The 19,064-nt window shown below is 35.4% G+C and overlaps 1 protein-coding gene across 3 annotated transcripts in view; it reads left to right on the forward strand.

Moving 5' to 3' along the window:
• The window catches only part of PIEZO2 (piezo type mechanosensitive ion channel component 2), a 441,773-nt gene that overhangs the window by 144,921 nt on the left and 277,788 nt on the right, over positions 1 to 19,064 (forward strand). For all 3 annotated transcript variants that reach the window (XM_072734883.1, XM_072734882.1, XM_026005962.2), the window contains exon 3: positions 14,558 to 14,683. In XM_072734883.1, the coding sequence (XP_072590984.1) occupies positions 14,558 to 14,683 (126 nt within the window). The remainder of the gene's footprint in view (positions 1 to 14,557; positions 14,684 to 19,064) is intronic.

The following is a 19,064-nucleotide window of genomic DNA, read 5'->3' on the forward strand; positions in this document are numbered from 1 at the left end:
CATTCTTTTATGTGCCCAAAGCACCATTTTTCTTTCTGGAACCATTTTCCTCTCTGATTATATCAGTTTCATTGCAGGGAATCTTGAAGCAGAAATTATAATACTTTAAAAGTTATTAAATAAGGGGATCCCTGGGTGGCGCAGTGGTTTGGCGCTTGCCTTTGGCCTAGGGCACGATCCTGGAGACCCGGGATCGAATCCCACATCAGGCTCCCGGTGCATGGAGCCTGCTTCTCCCTCTGCCTGTGTCTCTGCCTCTCTCTCTCTCTCTGTGACTATCATAAATAAATAAAAATTTAAAAAAAAAATAAAAGTTATTAAATAATTGTACATAAAGCCAAAGTAATAAAGGATGGATCCAAATGTGAAGGCAAAAGGGAAAAAATCTTTTTTTTTGGCTCCAACAATATGTCAATAAAAAAATTGGAAATAGAAAATTGAGCTTTTGCAAAGGAGGATTAAGAGGTGGGTGTGGTGGGGAATTCCAAGTCCCACTTGGAGACATTCAGTGGAAGTTTTTAGTCTAATTTGTGAAGGTGGCGAGAACTCTGAAGGAAATGATCTTGTCATTCATTCTTCCATTAGCTTTGTAGTGTTCACAGAAAGACTGTCTTACTCTTTTTAGCAAAAAAGGTCTTGAGAAGTGCTGGAATGGTGACCTCAATAAGATTTCAAATAGAATGTGTAGTAGACATGTATTTCTTCTCTCTACTTGTGGGAGTTTGATGCTAATGAAATGACCATTCTTATAGATCAAAATGATTAGTATTAGCAAGTTCATGTACTCAACCTTTTAGCTTGACTGCTTAGTTGATTTTGAAGTCACTCTTTCCAGCTAATAGGTATCTATATTTAACCTCAGTTTTAAGAATCAGCTTGCTTCATTTGTTCTATCTGGAGCATAACATTATGGGAAATCCTGAGGTATTCTTTCCTAGATAACATGTGCACTGGCTACATGGTATTTCTACTAGGTTCTTTCCAGTTAAGTTGCAAATAAATAATAAAAAATATCTTGGGGATGTAAGGTGAAGACTTTGAAATATATATAGAACTCTTCAAATTTTGTCTTAATGCAGAATTTTCATTCAGTTCATTATTTTGCCTATAGAACCATACCAGTGAAACTTCTTGCTGTTTCATTTTCACCAAAAAGCAAATGACCACAAGGCTCAGAACTCTCCTTTATAGGAATGGCTAAGTTTATGGAATGCCTTACTTCCTTTTTTTTTTTTTTTCCTTTTTTGGAATGCCTTACTTCTTCAGTGGAAAATTTCAAAATTAGCTTACACATATTGGCACAGTCATGAGGACCATGGATCTTCTACATTTGCGTGTCACATTTTGAATCATTTGAAAGCTAGAGAATTGGAAATTTTGGCTAAATTACTTCTGAATTACTTTCAAAAGTATAATAAATTATTATTCCTATGTTTAGATTTATACCTAAGTTACCTTTATACCTGTGTTTAAATCCCTGTTCCTGGGTGAAATCCATAAAGTGATAATAGGCTTTTTTTTTTTTAAGCTCTGTTTGAGGAAATACATGACAAATAAATAGAATCCAAGAAAAAAGGTACTTTTGCAAATCATCTTGAAGTTAGCATATAAATTTTTAATTCTTTTTAATATATACCCCATTTTCTTATGTTTCTGAGTGATTATTTATTAGGTGACATATCTTTGGATATTTCATATTTCTTGTATAAATAAGAGTGACTACTCAAAACACATGGGCAACATAATACTCTCAATGATTCTACACGTACAAAATATTTCCAAAACCAGAAAAGCCAGGGATCCTTTCTAGAAATGCCATGACTCAGTTGGAGCATGGTTATAATTAAATGTGTGTGTGTGTGTGTGGGTGTGTTTGTGTGTGTGTGTGAATACATACCTTTTTATCCATTTTTGTTGCTGTTCTTCATGAATGAAGTTCATGAATGAAGTTCATGAAGTTCCCTTAGTACCATTTCCCTTCAGCCTGAAGAATCTGTTAGCATTTCTTTTAGAGCAGAATTTCTGATGTCAGGTACTCTTAGTTTTTGTTTGCTTTTTGAGATTGTTTGTGTTTTGCCTTCATTCCTGAAGGATATCTCCACAAGATATAGTATTCTTGTTTCATAGTTCTTTCCTTTCATAACTTGAAAGATGTTCTATTGTGTTCTAGTCTTCATGGTTTGTGATGAAAGATACATGATAATTCAAATAGTTGTCTCCCTGTATGTAATGTGACATTTTTCTCCTGCTGCTTTTAGTTTTTCTTTATGTTAGGCTTCTGGCAGTTTGGTTATAATGTGGCAGGGAGGTTTCCTTGAGTTCATCCTCTTTAGAGTTTGCTAAGCTTATTCAATGCGGAAATTATGTCTGCACCAAATTTGGGGAATTTTTTTCCACACTAGTGTCTTTTCCTTTGATAAGTCTGAGGACACAAGTGACATAAATTACAGACCTTTTGACCCGAAGGTCCTTGAGGGTCTTTTATTTTTAAAAATATTTTGCTTTATGTTACTTGTTTTGAATAATTCTGTTACATTTACTGACTCACTCCTTTGTTATCTCTCTTCTACTATGGAGCCCATCAAATGAATTTTAAATTTCAGATACTGTATATTTTCACTTCTAAAATTTTATTTATTTTTCCTGTGCTTTCTATTTCTCTGCTGACAACTTTGATCTTTCCATTCATTCAAAGTTGTTTACCTTTACCTCATGGAATGTGGTTGTAATGGATGTTTTAAAATCATTTTGTAATTATATCAACATCTGGGTAATTTCAAAGTTGGCTTTATTGTCTTTTCTCTTGAGAATTGGTCAAATTTTCCCGGTGTTTTGTATGTCAAGTAATTTGGGATTGTATCCTGGTCACTTTGAAGATAATTTTATGAGACATTGGGTCATGTTAATGTCTTTGGGAAACTGTTGATTTGTTTTTGCTTCTGTGGGTTTCAAGTCACAAGTTTTGTCTTACTTTCTGTGGGTAGTGGTTCCAATGTCAATTCAGTTCTCAAAATCTTTGCTTGTCTCTTTGGGTCTTCCCTGCATGTGTACCACTCAGGGGCAGACTGGTACTTGAGTACTTCATTATATCATAGTGCAGTTCTCAAAGGTCTTTTGGGTTCATCCTATACATATGTAGTTTGGGGTGAGAGCAAACTTGTATCGATTTGTAATAGATTAAAGGGGAGATTGGCTTTCTTCTTGTCAGTATCTCCTCTTTTAATCTTTAGCTTTTGGGACCCCTTTCTCTAGTTTCTCTGATTAGAGAGATAGAATTTTGGGGGAGAAGGTGAGGACTTTAGATGCCTTCAGGGCAGTAACAGCAGTGAAGCTTTGCAACTGGGACAGTCTTTGGAGCAGGATTAGAAGAAAAAAAGTTTTGAAAGAGTACATATTTGAAGGTTTTATAGTCCAATTTCTTAACCTGGTTTTATTAGCAGGAAGTTATGGGAATACAGCAGGACATTACTAATGGCTCTTGGTATATTACCTAAGTTGGATTTAGTTATTGTGTTGCAATTTATTTATATAAATGTGTAATCATCTCCTATTCAATTACTTTGAAAGAGTATATATATGCACAATATATGTACACAATACATGAACACACAGGAAATGAAAAACAGAAGTTGTAATAAAAAATATTTTGAAACCAAAAGAAGACATCAATGACAATGGCAAAAGAGGTAGCAACAAGAGCTTTCCCTCCAGAGCAGCAGCTAAAATTCAAGCAAAAATAGAATAACTTTTTCAGAACTCTAGAAAACTGTAAAAGATTTACAGCAACCAAAGAAATGCTAAATAAAGAAAAAAGGTAGGGACGCCTGGGTGGCTCAGCGGTTGAGCGCCTGCCTTTGGCCCAGGACATGATCCTGGAGACCTGGGATCGAGTCCCACATCAGGCTCCCTGCATGGAGCCTGCTTCTCTCTCTGCCTATGTCTCTGCCTCTGTGTGTGTCTCTCATGAATAAATCTTTAAAAAAGAAAAAAGGTAATTTAATGGCAGGATAGCGTTTTGTCATTTTTATTTGCTTTTTCTCCATGCCCAGCCCAGCATGTTGGCAGTTCTGAAGACAGTTGCCAACATTTCCCATGTGGGACCCTGGTCCCTCATTCCAGGGGGAAGAGAGCAGATCTATGCTCAAAGAATTGTATTTGTATGTTCTTGTCTGTCTGGGGCTGCCTGAAAGGCTGATGCAAGACACTTGTTTTACCTAATTCAGAACTCACTGAAAGTAGAGAAGAGCATGCATTTCTTGAAAGTTTGTAAAGGAAGTTAACAACTCACAGTTGCCTGTTGCAGAAGATTACAGCTGAGGCAAACAATAGAGTGCTGAAAGCCTGGGAGCAAAAGCTGAAAAGAGAGTTTCTTTGGGAAATTATGGCATTCAAAAGTGCCCATGTATATTGAGGAGTATAGAAAGTCATGCATGCCCAGAGCAGGATGCATATTCTGAAAAGGCCTAAGAAGACTCCAAGTTTTCACTTCTGTAAGATCTCTAATCTCAGTGCAAGTACGAAAGTGTAGGCTAAGGCAGAGTTGTAAACAGCCTACCCTCTCTCCCTCTCTCTTTCACACACACACACACACACACACACACACACACACACACACAATCCCTGATATTCAAAAACATTTCTGTGTAAACGCTAGTGAAAGACAACGCAAAGGAATGGACTACACATGGAAAAAGATACAGATTTCATAAAAAAATAGTTTAAAAAAGTAACATGTAGGAGTGCCTGAGTGGCTCAGGGTGCCTGAACATCTGCCTTTGGTTCACATCATGATGTCAGGGTATGGGATTGAGCCCTGTGTTGGGCTCCCTGTGCAGTAGGGAATCTGCTTCTTCCTTTCTCTCTCTGCCCTTTCCCTCCCACCCCACTAATGCTCTATTGCTCTCAAACAAGTGAATAATAAAAAATCTTGAAAAAAGTAACATACAGGTGTAACCTACAGTAACCAATAAAAATAAATTTTGAAGCAGAAGAATCTGATTTCCAGAATTATCACATGGTAATAGTCAAAATGTCTAGTTTTCAGCATAAAATTATTAAGCATGCAAAGAAACAAGAAAACATGACCTGTTCACAGGGTAAATCAACAGAAACCTTCCCTGAGGAAACAGACCAGACATTGAACTTACTAGAAGACTTTATGTTGCCTGTGTTGAGTATGTTCAAAAAGCTAAAGGAAGCCATGAGGAAAGAGCTAAAGGAAATGAAAATAACTTCTAATCGAATAGAGAAAATCAATAAAGAGATGGAAATTATAAAAATGTAACCAAAAAAGAAATTCTGGAACTGAAGAGTACAATAGTTGAAATGAAAAGCTCACTAATAGGTTCAAATTTCAGATTTGAAATTATATATATATATATATATATATATATATATATAATTTCTCTCTTGATATATATCTATATATATAGATATATATCCATATATATATATATATATGTATATATATAGAGAGAGAGTTAGAGAGTGAGATCATGCACTGAATAATAAGAGAATGAATATTCTTCTCAAGTTTACATGAAATATGTTCCAGGAGAGATCATATGTGGGGCCATGAAAGAATACTCAAGAAATTTTAAAAGATTGAATCATATAAAGTATTTTTCAAATTATTATGGGATAAAGCCAGAAATGAATAATAGAAGTAAATGTGGAAATTTTGCAGATAATGGAAATTAAACAATGCATTCTTAAACATCAGTGGGTCAAAGAGGTAATTATAAGGGGAACTAGGGAACACTTTAAGATAAATGGAAACAAATGCAATATACCAAAATTCACTGGATGCAATAAATTGAGAGAGAATTTGCTGGAGAATCAACAAAACTCAAAGTTGATTCTTTGAAGAGATCAATGGAATTGACAATCCTTTAGCTAAATTCACAAATCTAAGGTTCTGAGACAGATGAAAATAATAAAATCAGAAATGAAAGTGGAGACAATACTATCAGCCTTACAGAGTTAAAATAATTATATGTGAGTACTGAGAACAAGGGTATGCCAAAAAATTAGATAACCTACTTGAAATGGTGACCTTCCTAGAAACATGCAAATTACCAAAATTGACACAAAAGGAAACAGAAAATGTAAACAGATCTATAAAAGTAAAAAATTGAGCCAGTAATTAAATGTCTCTCAACACAGAAAAGTCTTGTACCAGATAGCATCACTGGTAAATTCTACCAAAAATCTGAAGAAAATGTAACACCAGTCCTTCTCAGACTTTTCCAAAATGGAAAATAGTAGGAGAGAATACTTCCTAATTTATTCTGTGAGACCAGAAACAAAGCCAAAGACAACACAGGGGACAAATAACGACCTGAAGTCCAATATCCCTTTGAATAGAGATGCAAAAGTCCTCAGTGAAATGCTAGTGAACAGAATCCAACAGCACTTTAAAAGGATTGTACATTGTGTACAGATGGAATTTATTTTAGCATGCCAGGGCAGTTCAACACAAGTACATTAATGTATGCACTCCATGAATAGGACGAAAAGGGAAACAAAAACATAATCACCTCAATTGACTCAGATTTGGCCACAAAAGAAGTGATTAAGTTAAAATGAAGCCATTGGAGTGAGACCTAATCCAGTCTGTCTGGTGTTATATAAAGGAGACATTTGGGCACACAGAGATACCAGGGATGCATGTGCACAGAGAACAGACCATGTGAGGACACAGCGAGAAGACAGCCACCTGAAGGCAGCAAGTGAAACAGGGAGACCCCAGAAGAAACTAGAAACTGCTGGCATCTTGATCTTGGTTGTTTTGTCTTCAGAACTGTGACAAAACGAACTTCTGTTGTTTAAGCCTCCCGGTTGTGCAACTTTGTTTTGCTAGCCCCAGAAAATTAATGCATCTGCTTTTACAATTGCTACTCAACATTGTACAGCAAGTTCTGGCCAGAGAAGTTAGGTGAGGAAAAGTAAGACTACCAAATTGGACAACCAAAAGTAACGCTATCCTGTTTGAAGACGGCATGTTCCCATATATAGAAAATTTCAAAGAATCCATAAAAATAATACCAGAGCTAATAAAGAAATTCAGCAAAGCTTCAGGGTGTGAGATCAACACACAAAAATCAGTTATGTTTCTGTACATGGACAATGAACAATCTATAGGAGAAATTAAGAAAAGAATTCCATTTACATGAGCTAATCAAATAATAAAATAACTAGGAATAAGTTTCACCAATGTGTTAAACATACTGACAAAAATTAAAGAAGATTTAAATAAATGGAAAGACATCCTATGCTTATGGGTTAGAAAATTTAATATCCTTAGGATATCATTACTACCCAAAACAAACTATAGATGAAGTCCAATCCCTATCACAATCTCAATGGTCTTTCTTGAAGAAATAAAAAAGCTAATCCTTAAATTCACATGGAATTGCAAGGGGTCCCAAAGAGCCAAAACAGTTTTGAAAAATAACAGTTTCAGCACTCATACTTCTGCTTCCTGATTTTAATACTTACTACCAAGCTATGGTAATCAAAATATAGTATTTCTATAAGAATAGAAATGTAGATCAATAAAATAAAATTGAGTGTTCTCCAAAGAAATTATGCAAATGGCCAAAACACGTACATGGAAAGATGCTCAACATCAGAAGTCATTAGGAAAATGGAAATCAAAACCACGTGATACCATTTGATATCCACTAGAATTATTATTATAATAATAATTTTAAAAATCAGAAAGTAACAAGTGCTGACAGAGATATGGAGAAATTGGAACTCTTGTATATGGTTTGTAGGAATATCAAATGGTGCTACACCTGCTATGGAAAATAGTTTGGCTGCTCCTCAAAAAACGAAATATGTAATTACTATATGATCCAGCAATTCAGTTCCTAAGTATGTTCATAAAATAAGTGGAAAAAGTACTCTAACAAGTACACATACATACACATTCATACCAGCACTATTCACAGTAGTTAAGGTATTTAGATACAGAGTATTTAGATACAACTTAAATATCCATCAACAGATGAATAAATGAACAAATGTTCATACATACAATGGAATACTTTTCAGCCATAAAATGATGAAGTACTGACTCATAGTACAACATGGATGAACCTTGAGAACATTAAACTAAGGGAAAACACTCCAGACACAAAAGGCCCCATACCATATGATATTTATGGGAAATATCCAGAGATGGAAAGCTGACTTGTGGTTTGCAGTGGGAAGAAGAAGACGGAATACTGAAAAAGTAGCTGCTCAGTGGGTGCTTTGGAGAGATGAAAATGTTTTGTAAAATAATGACAACGTGCAACACTGCGAATGTACTAAATGCCATTGAATTTTTATATATCTTTGTGTATATATAATATACATATGAACTTATATATATGTGTTATATATATATTTAGGAAATATTGCTAATACATATATAAATATATTACCTAAATATATATATTTAGGAAATATACATATTCAGGAAATATTGCTGTAAGGGAGTACATGACAAGTAAAACCCAATTATTCATATCACATAATTATACATTATTTAATCCTTAGTTGTCCCTAATGAAAGCAATAAAAGCTACAGTAGGATTGAGAAGAAATCAGAAGACTAATTCCCTTGCCTTCTGCTTACATTTATTTTAAACTTTTCATTTCCCTTAAAAGGCTAATAAAATTCAGATTCCTTAAGTAACTGACTACCATGTACCAGTTTTGACTATGCCAAAACTATATTACGTCAAAAGTTAGAAAAATCTAAAGAAAAAGCATTTTAGAATGAAATGCATATTTTAGATACAGTGTGTGTGTGTGTTGACTTTTTAAACTTTTAAGCTTCATTTTTTTTTTATTTTGGCAGTTCCACATTTTTCCCGAGGGCGTTTTACAGGGGCAGTGTTCGCTGAGGTTTGCAAGTCAACATTAGAAACACAGGAGTAAATATTCTGAGCTTAGAGAGAGCCTGGGGGGAGCAGCAGAGGGCAAGACAGGTAATGCCATGGCAGAAAGGAGTGGGCTAGGAGATGGATGGTTTCCCATGACCCCACTTTGCCTGAAAGATACATTATGTACAGTTTTTTTTTAAAGATTTTATTATTTATTCATGAGAGACAGAGAGAGAGGTGCAGAGACATAGGCAGAGGGAGAAGCAGGCTCCCTTTGGGGAGCCTGATCTGGGACTTGATCCCAGGACCTAAGGGATCAAGACCTCAGCCAAAGGCAGATGCCCAACTGCTGAGCCACCAGGTGTCCCCTGTACAGGTTTTAATGGAATCTTCTCTTAGGCTATGGAGAAATCCCTCTTTTCAGTATGGGCATGTTGAATGTTAGACCTGAAAGATACTCAGTTTATGGCATCTCGATATTTTCATTTAGTGTCTCACTTTTCCTGACCTCAGATTAGTAATCAAGTCATTTAGGCTGCGGCAAGTAGTTTTCTTACCACTAAAGAAGGATTTTAGGCTGAAATGAGATAATGTAAATTTTGGTTAGATCTTAAAGATCTGTGTGTGAATTTACACATGGATACTTAAGTATAAAATGATATATACCATATTACATATATATTTAGCTTATATATATTATGTAAATATAAATCTAAAATTTATTTATACATACATAAGTACATAAGTATACCACATATCTATCATGTATATGTTTGCCACACAGATAAATTTTATTTATGTCTAAAGTCTTAGAGTTTCAAAGGCCTGGGGGCCTGTCTAATCAGTGTTGCATAGCCAGAGGCAGACCGAAGGGCCAGAATGTAGGTCATCCAGCCTAACACCACCTAGTCCTCTCCAGAGAAGTGTTGCAACAGTGTACTCTCCAATTTACAGAACAGTTTCATTTCAGGATTATTCAAGGTGTCTATCATTTTATTGATTTACTCTTGCTTGTTAATACCCCATTCTCATTCCTATTTCCTGAGTCCCCATATGAAACTACACAAATGTGTTTTTTTCTTTTTTAAGATTTTTATTTATTTATTCATGAGAGACACACAGAGAGGCAGAGACACAGGCAGAGGGAGAATCAGGCTCCATCCAGGGAGCCCAACGTGTCCCTCGATCCCGGGACTCCAGCATCACACTGGGCCGAAGGCAGGCACTAAACCACTGAACCACCCAGGCGTCTCCACAAATGTGTCTTATACATATATTAAATATACATAAACACATTTGTGTTAAACATATCTCTTGTGCTCTTAATTTATCTGAGTGATCTTTGGTCCGTGTCCATTTTGTTTCTTATTATTTGTTTTTTTTTTATTTTATTTTTTAAAATATTTTTTATTGAAGTTAAATTTGCCAACATATAGCATAACACCCAGTGCTCATCCCGCCAAGTGCCCCCTCAGTGCCCATCACCCAGTCACCCCAATCCCCCTTCCTCCTCCCCTTCTACTACCCCTTGTTCATTTCCCAGAGTTAGGTGTCTCATATTTTGTCACCCTCACTGATACTTTCACTCATTTTCTCTCCTTTCCCTTTATTCCCTTTCACTAATTTTTATATTCCCCAAATGAATGAGACCATATAATGTTTGTCCTTTCCCGATTGACTTATTTCACTCAGCATAATACCCTCCAGGTCCCTTCATGTTGAAGCAAATGGTGGGTATTTGTCATTTCTAATGGCTGAGTAATATTATTTGTTTTTAAGATCCACATATGTTGTTCTTCTTGTACACACCTAACGGTTGAACATATTACAAGATACACATTCACCTCATTTTTACATATCCATCTCTTTAGTGGCAAAAAATTGGAATATCTCCAGTTCTACTCCAGTTGATTACAGACAAGGATGTGAAAAATGTCATGACTCAAGTCCCCTTGATAGACCTGTTGCAAAAATTTCTGTGGAGTTTATAACTCAGTGTGATTGTCAATTCAGAGACTTAGGCATACTTAAGTACTGACCTCCAGGAAGACTGTACCAACTTCATGCTACTAACAAAACATTGGTTCCACTCACAAAAAACCCCTCAATATTATGATTTTGTTTTAAAGATTTTATTTATTTAATTGACAGAGAGCACACGCAGAGGGAATGGGAGAAGCAGGCTCCCCGCTGAGCAGGGAGCCAGATGCAGAGCTTGATCCCAGGACCCTGATCATGACCTGAGCTGAAAGCAGATACTTAACCTCCTGAGTCACCCAGGCGCCCCTCAATATTATGAATTTGTATAATTTAATCTGATGGCTGTAATGTCTCTATTAAATGTCTCTACAGTTTTAGCTCCTCCGTATATACATAGTGCCTTCTCAAGTTTTCCCTTGTAAGATGCTCATTTAGATGTTTTGCTCTCTTTTCTGTTGGTTGACCTGTCATTTTGTTAATATGCAGGTATTCTTTATCTATTTGAAATATTAATCTCATATTTAATCTTAGATATCCCAGTTAATCATCTGTTTGTGAATGTTATTAATGGTGGCATTTGTTTAATTTTCAGTTTTAATGTGGTCAAATTCATCTTTTTTTGGCTTATAACTTATGTTTTGAGTCTTATTTTAAAGGCAATTCCCATGGAAAAGGCACAGTTATTCTTCCATATTTTCATTTATTGACTTTAGAGTTTTATCTTTCACATTTAGGTCTTTATTCACCTGAAGATTACCTTCGTGGCAGGGATCTAGCATTATTTTTATTTTTTTATTGAAGCCATTTTGTTTTATTTTGTTTTGTTTCTTGAAGCCAGTTTTTTTATCTGCTAGATAGCCTATTCTCTTCTTGACTTGTGGGCCAACTTTAACATTTATCAAATTCATATTGTAAATTAGGTTTTTTTTTTCTGAACTCTATGTGGTATTCTATTTGACTTTTTTTCTTTTCTGTAAGGAATCTAAGTTCCTGTTTGTTTTATTTTTTTTAAAGAATTTATTTTATTATTTATTTATTTTTTTTTTAGATTTTATTTTTTTTTATTTGGCAGAGAGAGAGCACGAGCAGGAGCATGAGCATAGGGAGCAGCAGAGGGGGAGAGAGAAGCAGACTCCCCACTGAGTAAGGAGCCTGATTTGGGGCTCAATCCCACCTGAGCTGAAGGCAGATGCTTAACCAACTGAGCCACCAGGCATCCCCTGTTTGTTTGTTTTATTTTAATTTATGCTTTTATAGCATACCTTAATCTTCTATTAGGACAAACAAACCTCACCCATTTTTTTATCTTACTTTTCAAAATTTCAAAATTGGCTTGGCAATTCCTAGGTTTTTGTTTTTTTTCCATATATATATATATATATCTCTTTTAAGATTTTATTTATTAATGAGAAACACAGAGAGAGAGAGGCAGAGACAGAAGTAGGCTCCACGCAGGGAGCCCGACGTGGGACTGGATTCTGGGTCTCCAGAATCTCGCCCTGGGCTGAAGGAGGCGCTAAACCACTGAGCCATGGGAGCTGCCCTCCAAATATATTTTTAAATAAGATTGTCGAGTTCCTGAAAAATTCCTTTCTTATATGTTTTGAAATATGTCTGTTGGTGGCCTGTAGATTTCTCCTGGCATTTAATTTGAAATTACATTGAATTTGTAGACTAAATTTGGAAAAAATTGATGTTTTTGTCATATGAAGTCATCTCATTCATGAATGTTGTGTATTTCTTCATTTATTCAGGTCTTTTACTTTGTTTTTCTGTTGGGTTTTACAGTTTTGTCCAGAAAGGTCTTGTGCATTTTTTGTTAAGTTTAATTCTTACATATTTTTTTTTTAGTTCAGGTTCAACCTGTAAGATATGTTTATGTGTATATAATTTATGACAAGAGATTGGTTTGCACTATTGATTGTATGAACTAAATATATAGTAGAGCAAGTCCAAAATCCATAGGGTAGACTTTCAGGAAGGGAAGAAGTATGGTCATGGGAAGTTGAAATTCTTGGGCACAGTCTGAAGCTACTGTGCACAGGTGACAGTTTCATTTTTCTTTCTCATGCTTTCTCTCTCTCTCTCTCTCTCTCTTTCTTAAGACTAGTTTTCAAGACTTCCAACTGGATGAATCTGAATCAGGCCTGCCCAGATTATCAAGGATAATATCCTTACTTAAAGTCAATTGATTATGGACGTCAGTCATATCTCTAAATTCATGGCAACATCTAGATTCGTATTTCAGTAAATAACCAAGGGCCAGCCAAACTGGAGTTATTGCAATTCTTCATTCTTTTTCTTATCTTATGACAATGGCCAATTTACCCAGTGATATGTTAAGTGGTGGCAAGGATAGCAAGTGTCCTGATCATTCTCGGATGTTAATGTATGTGTAAAATTCCACCACAAACAGGATGCTTGGTTTAGTTATAGTATAAATCCTTTATCACAGACAGGATATTTTCTTTTATTCCTAGTTTATTGAGTGTTATTTTCTCTTACCATAAATAAAATTTTAACTTTATGAAATGTTTCTACATCCATTTAGAAAATTATAATATCAGCCCACTGGTATGTGACTTACACATATACATTTATTAATGTTGAATCACACTTGTTTCTCTTGATAAATAAACCTTAGCCAATTTAGGGGGGTGAGGCAGGTATAGTTAACACAAAATATTTCATTAGCTTCAGGTGTACAACATAGTGATTCAACTTTTCTATGTGTTATGCTCTGCTCACTACAAGTGTGATCAACGATGCAATCACATCATTAACTATATTCCCTATGCTGCGCCTTTAGTCCCTTGCTTATTTGTTCCATAACTAGAAGCCTGTATCACTCTCTTTCACCCATTTTGCCCATCCCTTCACCCCTCTCTCTTCTGGCAACTACTAGTTTGTTCTTTGTGTTTGTAGGTCTGATTCTACTATTATAAAGCCTAGCTTATTATGATGTGTTACACAACCTTGTTAGTTCAGTTGGTTAGCAGGTATCTTTTAATAATTTATGTCTATGTTCATAAGTTAAACGGGCTTATGATTCCTTTTTGTTTTCTACCCTTATTTGATTTTGAATTTGTTTATTTATTTATTTTAAAGATTTTATTTATTTATTCAAGAGAGAGGGAGAGGCAGAGACGCAGGCAGAGGGAGAAGCAGGCTCCATGCTGGGAGCCTGATGAGGAACTCAATCCCAGAACTCCGGGATCATGCCCTGAGCCAAAGGCTGACACTCAACTGCTGAACCACCCAGGCATCCCTTATTTTGAATTTAAAGTTTTTCTAACTTTGTAAAATGGTTTAGGCAACTCCTCTTCTTTATCTACTCCCTGAAACCACTTTTATAAGATAGAGGTTGTTTGTTCTTTCAACTTTGGCAGAACTCTTACAAAATTTTCTGGGCCCGGGTCTATTTTTGGTTCCATTTTGTGGTACTTTGTCATCCAATAAGTAGGAAAACATATTTCTTTGACACTGAATTTTTAATCCATGTTAGTCATATAATTTTAGAAAGGGAATAAGATAGCTTTACCATTAGACTAATAATTAAGAGAGCAATTGTTACACTACTAAGTGTGTCTATATAACATATTAGGCAGAAATAGGATCCTTGTGGAATTCTACAAAGGTCAGAGTGAGTGTGTTGCATCTGAAGCTCCCTCATTGTCTCTGTGCTTCTTACTTTCTAGGACATACGGGCCGGTTATTAAAGTCTCTGTGCTTCACCAGTCTTTCCTTCCTGTTGCTGCACATCATTTTCCACATCACATTGGCTAGCCTGGAAGCTCAACACCGTATTGGACCTGGTTACAACTGTGAGTATTATGGTGATTTTTTCCTTCAGATTATATGTAAATAAACCTATGTGTCATAATGGTCATAGAAATCTATACACCAATTACATGATAAAATTCATGATAATTCCTGGTCATTTGGCAATCTGTTCTATAAATACATATAAAGAAACTGTCATGGAAAATAGTGAGTAGTGTAATGCAAGCAACTTAATTAGTGAATCTTCAACAAAAATTAGATATTAGGCCTCTATCTGTATGCAAGACATTATTACTGGGCTTAATCTAAAAAATCAAGATTTATATTAGTCCCTGGAGCATACAGTACAGCTAGGCAAGACATGTATCATTTCTAACATGATTAATATGAGTACAAAAATCAAATAACATTATATGACTATGACCTCAATCCTATTCTAGAGCATAATGTAAGATTTCATGTGTCTTTATGGGAAAAGCGTAATGACACAGTTTCTTTGTTAGGTGGGAATTTTTTATTGATACTTATAGAAAAATAATATGTCTTATATGCATTATGTTTTGAAGTTATGATCTGACAATGTCAACGTCTATATTCTTTGTCTGGGCAGCATATCATGTTTCCAAAATCAACCTGCTATTAGTAAATTCGACTTCAATTTTTTATAGAATGTTTGATTGTCATTTGAAAAAAAAAAAAGAAGCATTTCAAGTAGATGGAACATAATCCTCATGTTTTAAGTTAAACCTAAAGAAACCCCTGACATATTTGAATTAGATTACAGTAAGTTTTAAATTGTCAGTTTTCCTTTGAGGAACCCAGTTGTGAGTTTTAAATCTCCTGGTATCTCATAAAGGCAAGCACAAGTAATAGAAAGTAAACCTACTCTTCCCAGTAAAATAACAAAGATAAAAAATTCTTCATGGGTCAAAGACTTTTTACAGAAGTATGGTGAGAGATCCTTTAGTAAAATCCATATTTATAAATTATTCAATATCTTTCAGCATATAACTTTTAGAAAGCTACACTTCAGAGATATAAATTTAGTATTCATTTTGGCCATTTTATTGAGTTCAGAATTCATTGGATGATAATGGCTATCAAAATGGTTTTGTTTTAAAATCTGTGATTTAAGATGTGGTTCTTGTTTTTTAAGTTGGGATATAATTCATATACTATAAAATTCACCTATGTAAAGAATACAGTTGAGTGGTCTTTAGAATGCACAACCTTTGCCACTGTCTGATTCCAGAACATGTCCATGCTCCCCTCCACATGGAACAGTTATTACCCATTCCCTCTCCAACCAGCCGTAGGCAACTACTAATTTACTTTCTACCTCTGTTAGATTTTGCCTGTTCTATACATTTCATCTAAACAGAATTGTACAATATGTGACCTTTTGTGTCTAGCTGCCTTCACTGAGCATGATGTTTTGAAATTTCATGTTGTAGCATGTCCTACAGTACTCCAGTTCTTTACATGGCTGAATAATATTCCATTGTTAAGATGTGGCTTTACTATTTGGTGAAAGTCACTTCATCATTCAAAACTTGATAAAATAAAATGTTTAAATAATGGTACTTTAGTTATATTATAATGAAACAAAGCAATTATTGTATTTGACCAGTTTCAGATTTTTTGTATTTAGTAGAAATGTTAGCAGCAGTATTTTCTCATGTTTCTCAATCACAAATCCTTTGGATACATGTTAAGAAGGCATTCCTGAGATAAGGAAAGACTTTTTTTTAACCAAAAATGTTGTCTGAATAAAAGACTGTTTCAAGGATAATGAGTTATTCATCACTGGAAGTGTTTAATCCCAAGATATTTTATAACTCATCAGATTTTTAAAATTTGAGTTTATAAATATATATCTTGTCCATTTCTACTAATGAATTTAGATGCTGGGTGATATTGTGGAAACAACGGTATTTGGAGGGTGTCTAGATTAGGAAGTGCAATTCCCCATTTCTTTGACCCAGAGTCTAGGCATTTCTAATTTTTATTCAAGGTGATGATTTTTGGGGTGTCTGGCTGACTCAGTAAGAAGATCACACAATCTTGCAGTTGTGAGTTCAAGCCCCAAGTTGGGTATAGAGATGACATAAATAAATAGAACTTTAAAAAGGATAATTTTACACATTTAACAAAAATAAAAATAAAAATGTAATATGAAATGTTAAAACAATATTCTCATTCCACATTTATATTTACCCTATGCATGGCCTCCCCCATAAGGTACAGACAGATGGGAAGACATACAGACTTACACACACACACACAAATTTGTTTTTCTCTTGTCTCCTCTTTCCCAGGCAAGGATCCAAATTACCTGGCCCCTTTGAATGGGTCCTGCATTAATGCCATGAAGAAGTCTGCACTTCTCAGTGGTGAAGGTGTAGAGGCCATCTGGAGTATAGTCAGTAGTCAGAGCTGGCCTCTTGACATAAGCTTTCCTTACAACTCAGTCTTGGGGAGTTAACTCTGCCTTTCCTAACCTCATATCCTAAGTATTTGGCTTCCAGATACTAAGATATATCCATGTGTCTCTCTCAGAGATATTTTTATTTGTGCACAATTACCATCTACTGGCCTTCTTCCCTGCAGTGAACTTGAATATGTCCTGATCTCATACACTGTCCTCCCTCCCTTTTTTGATGTCCCCATATAAAAATTCTATTCTGTTCCACAGAGAGCTGATATAATGGAAGTCATAATAGTAAACTCTATTTCTACCAAGTTAAATTCGAGTGTGAAGTTTATTCCTACAAAAATTAATATTCCAATTTGCAGTTACAATATTTTTGATGAGGTCACCAAGAGAGAAGGGATGTGTTAAAGACTGAGTTAGGAAAGGGGATGTGAACCCTTTACTTTCAGTCTCAGGCACCTTGAAAGTGAGCTTACAGAAATCGTAAATTTCCTCGGAGAAATGAGTGATGCATGTAACAGCATTGGCTCATCGGGAGTTACAGATTTTTTTGGTCCAGTTTCACGTGTAGTATTTAAAAGTAATACATTCTTGAAAAGGGATAAAAGGGAAGGGCAAACAAACTTCAGAGCTTTGCAAACTATGTTAGTCCAAGATTGACACAGACCAGGTTTTCAGCCTCAAGCATTTTTTAATGATCAAGTTATATAAACTCCAGAAAATACTGTGAGAGTGGGTAATGGAAACACTGACTTTTAATTTAGAGTTGACTTCACTTCACTAATGTTATTGTTCCTGGAGCATTTGGAGTTTTGATTATACCATCAGAGTTGTAAACACAAACTCAGTAGTTTGATATCCCACATTTGAAGGGGAGCGTTTTTTGGCATCTGTAGACACAAAGCAGCACAATTTCAAACAAAAAGACAAAAAAAAATGTCTTGGCCAGCAGGACTGTGCAGTTTGAATGCTTTCTCTCTGTTTAAGACATTGGTAAATTAAAATGCAATAACCCACACAGGTCAGATTTCCCAATCATTGAAGTCATATTCAAATTCAAGACCACCAAGTGCTCATTTTTTATGTTTAATTTTGTTTTCCTACCTACTCCTCTCCCCATTTAAAACTCACATACCTTCACCCTCATTAGAGCAAAAGCTCCCAGGACCCCTCAGGAATCTAAGTCACATATCGGGGGACAACAGTAGCATTTATAAATATTGAGTCATTGAAAGTTCTCATTCCCCTAGAGCCCTGTGAATATTAACTGGCAGTAGTAAAGATTTTTTCAAAATGGCCTATTTAGTTTCTGACTAGCTGGCAGGTTTGTTAAAGGTACCATTGTGCAGACCTGAAACTTAACTCCCCATTCCCTCTTTCTCTCTCTTTCTTCATTTCCAAAACGGTGCTTATAGGTAAGTGAGGAAATCTATGGGGCAGGAGGTACCTCTGTAAATTTTCCTCAAACATGTGTTGTGCCGCTTACTAAAATATTTTCATTCCATCAAAACTATACTATTTAAATAAATAACTATACTATTTAAATAAATGTAAACCCGGTTTCAATTATGTCATTACAGATTCCATAGAAGTAGTTTGTTTGAATCACTGGTGGATGTGTGGCAATGTTAGTGAAATTTCGGGGCCAGTCTGGATCCTTGTGCTCTGCTAAAGCATGTTATTGATTGAAAGAAACTTTTGAGTTCAAAACTATGAAGAAAAAATTTGTGGTGATAACAGGTACTATTTGTAGAGCACCTACTAAGTGTCAGACCCCAGGGATTATTATATTCCTTTTCTAATTAACGATTCATTTTTCGTTGTTTTTGTTCTAGATGAGCTTGAACGTTCTTAAGTAGGGCACTCTGTACACATGACCCAGTTCCATTCTCTGAGCAAGTCTTTGGGGTGGGTCAGGCTGTGCACATGGACAGCTGTGTACTGCCTGTGGGGTTCCCTGAGGAGGGGGGTGGTAGCTGCCATCCACC

This window comes from Vulpes vulpes, chromosome 13, assembly GCF_048418805.1.
Source record: "Vulpes vulpes isolate BD-2025 chromosome 13, VulVul3, whole genome shotgun sequence".
NCBI lineage: Eukaryota > Metazoa > Chordata > Mammalia > Carnivora > Canidae > Vulpes > Vulpes vulpes.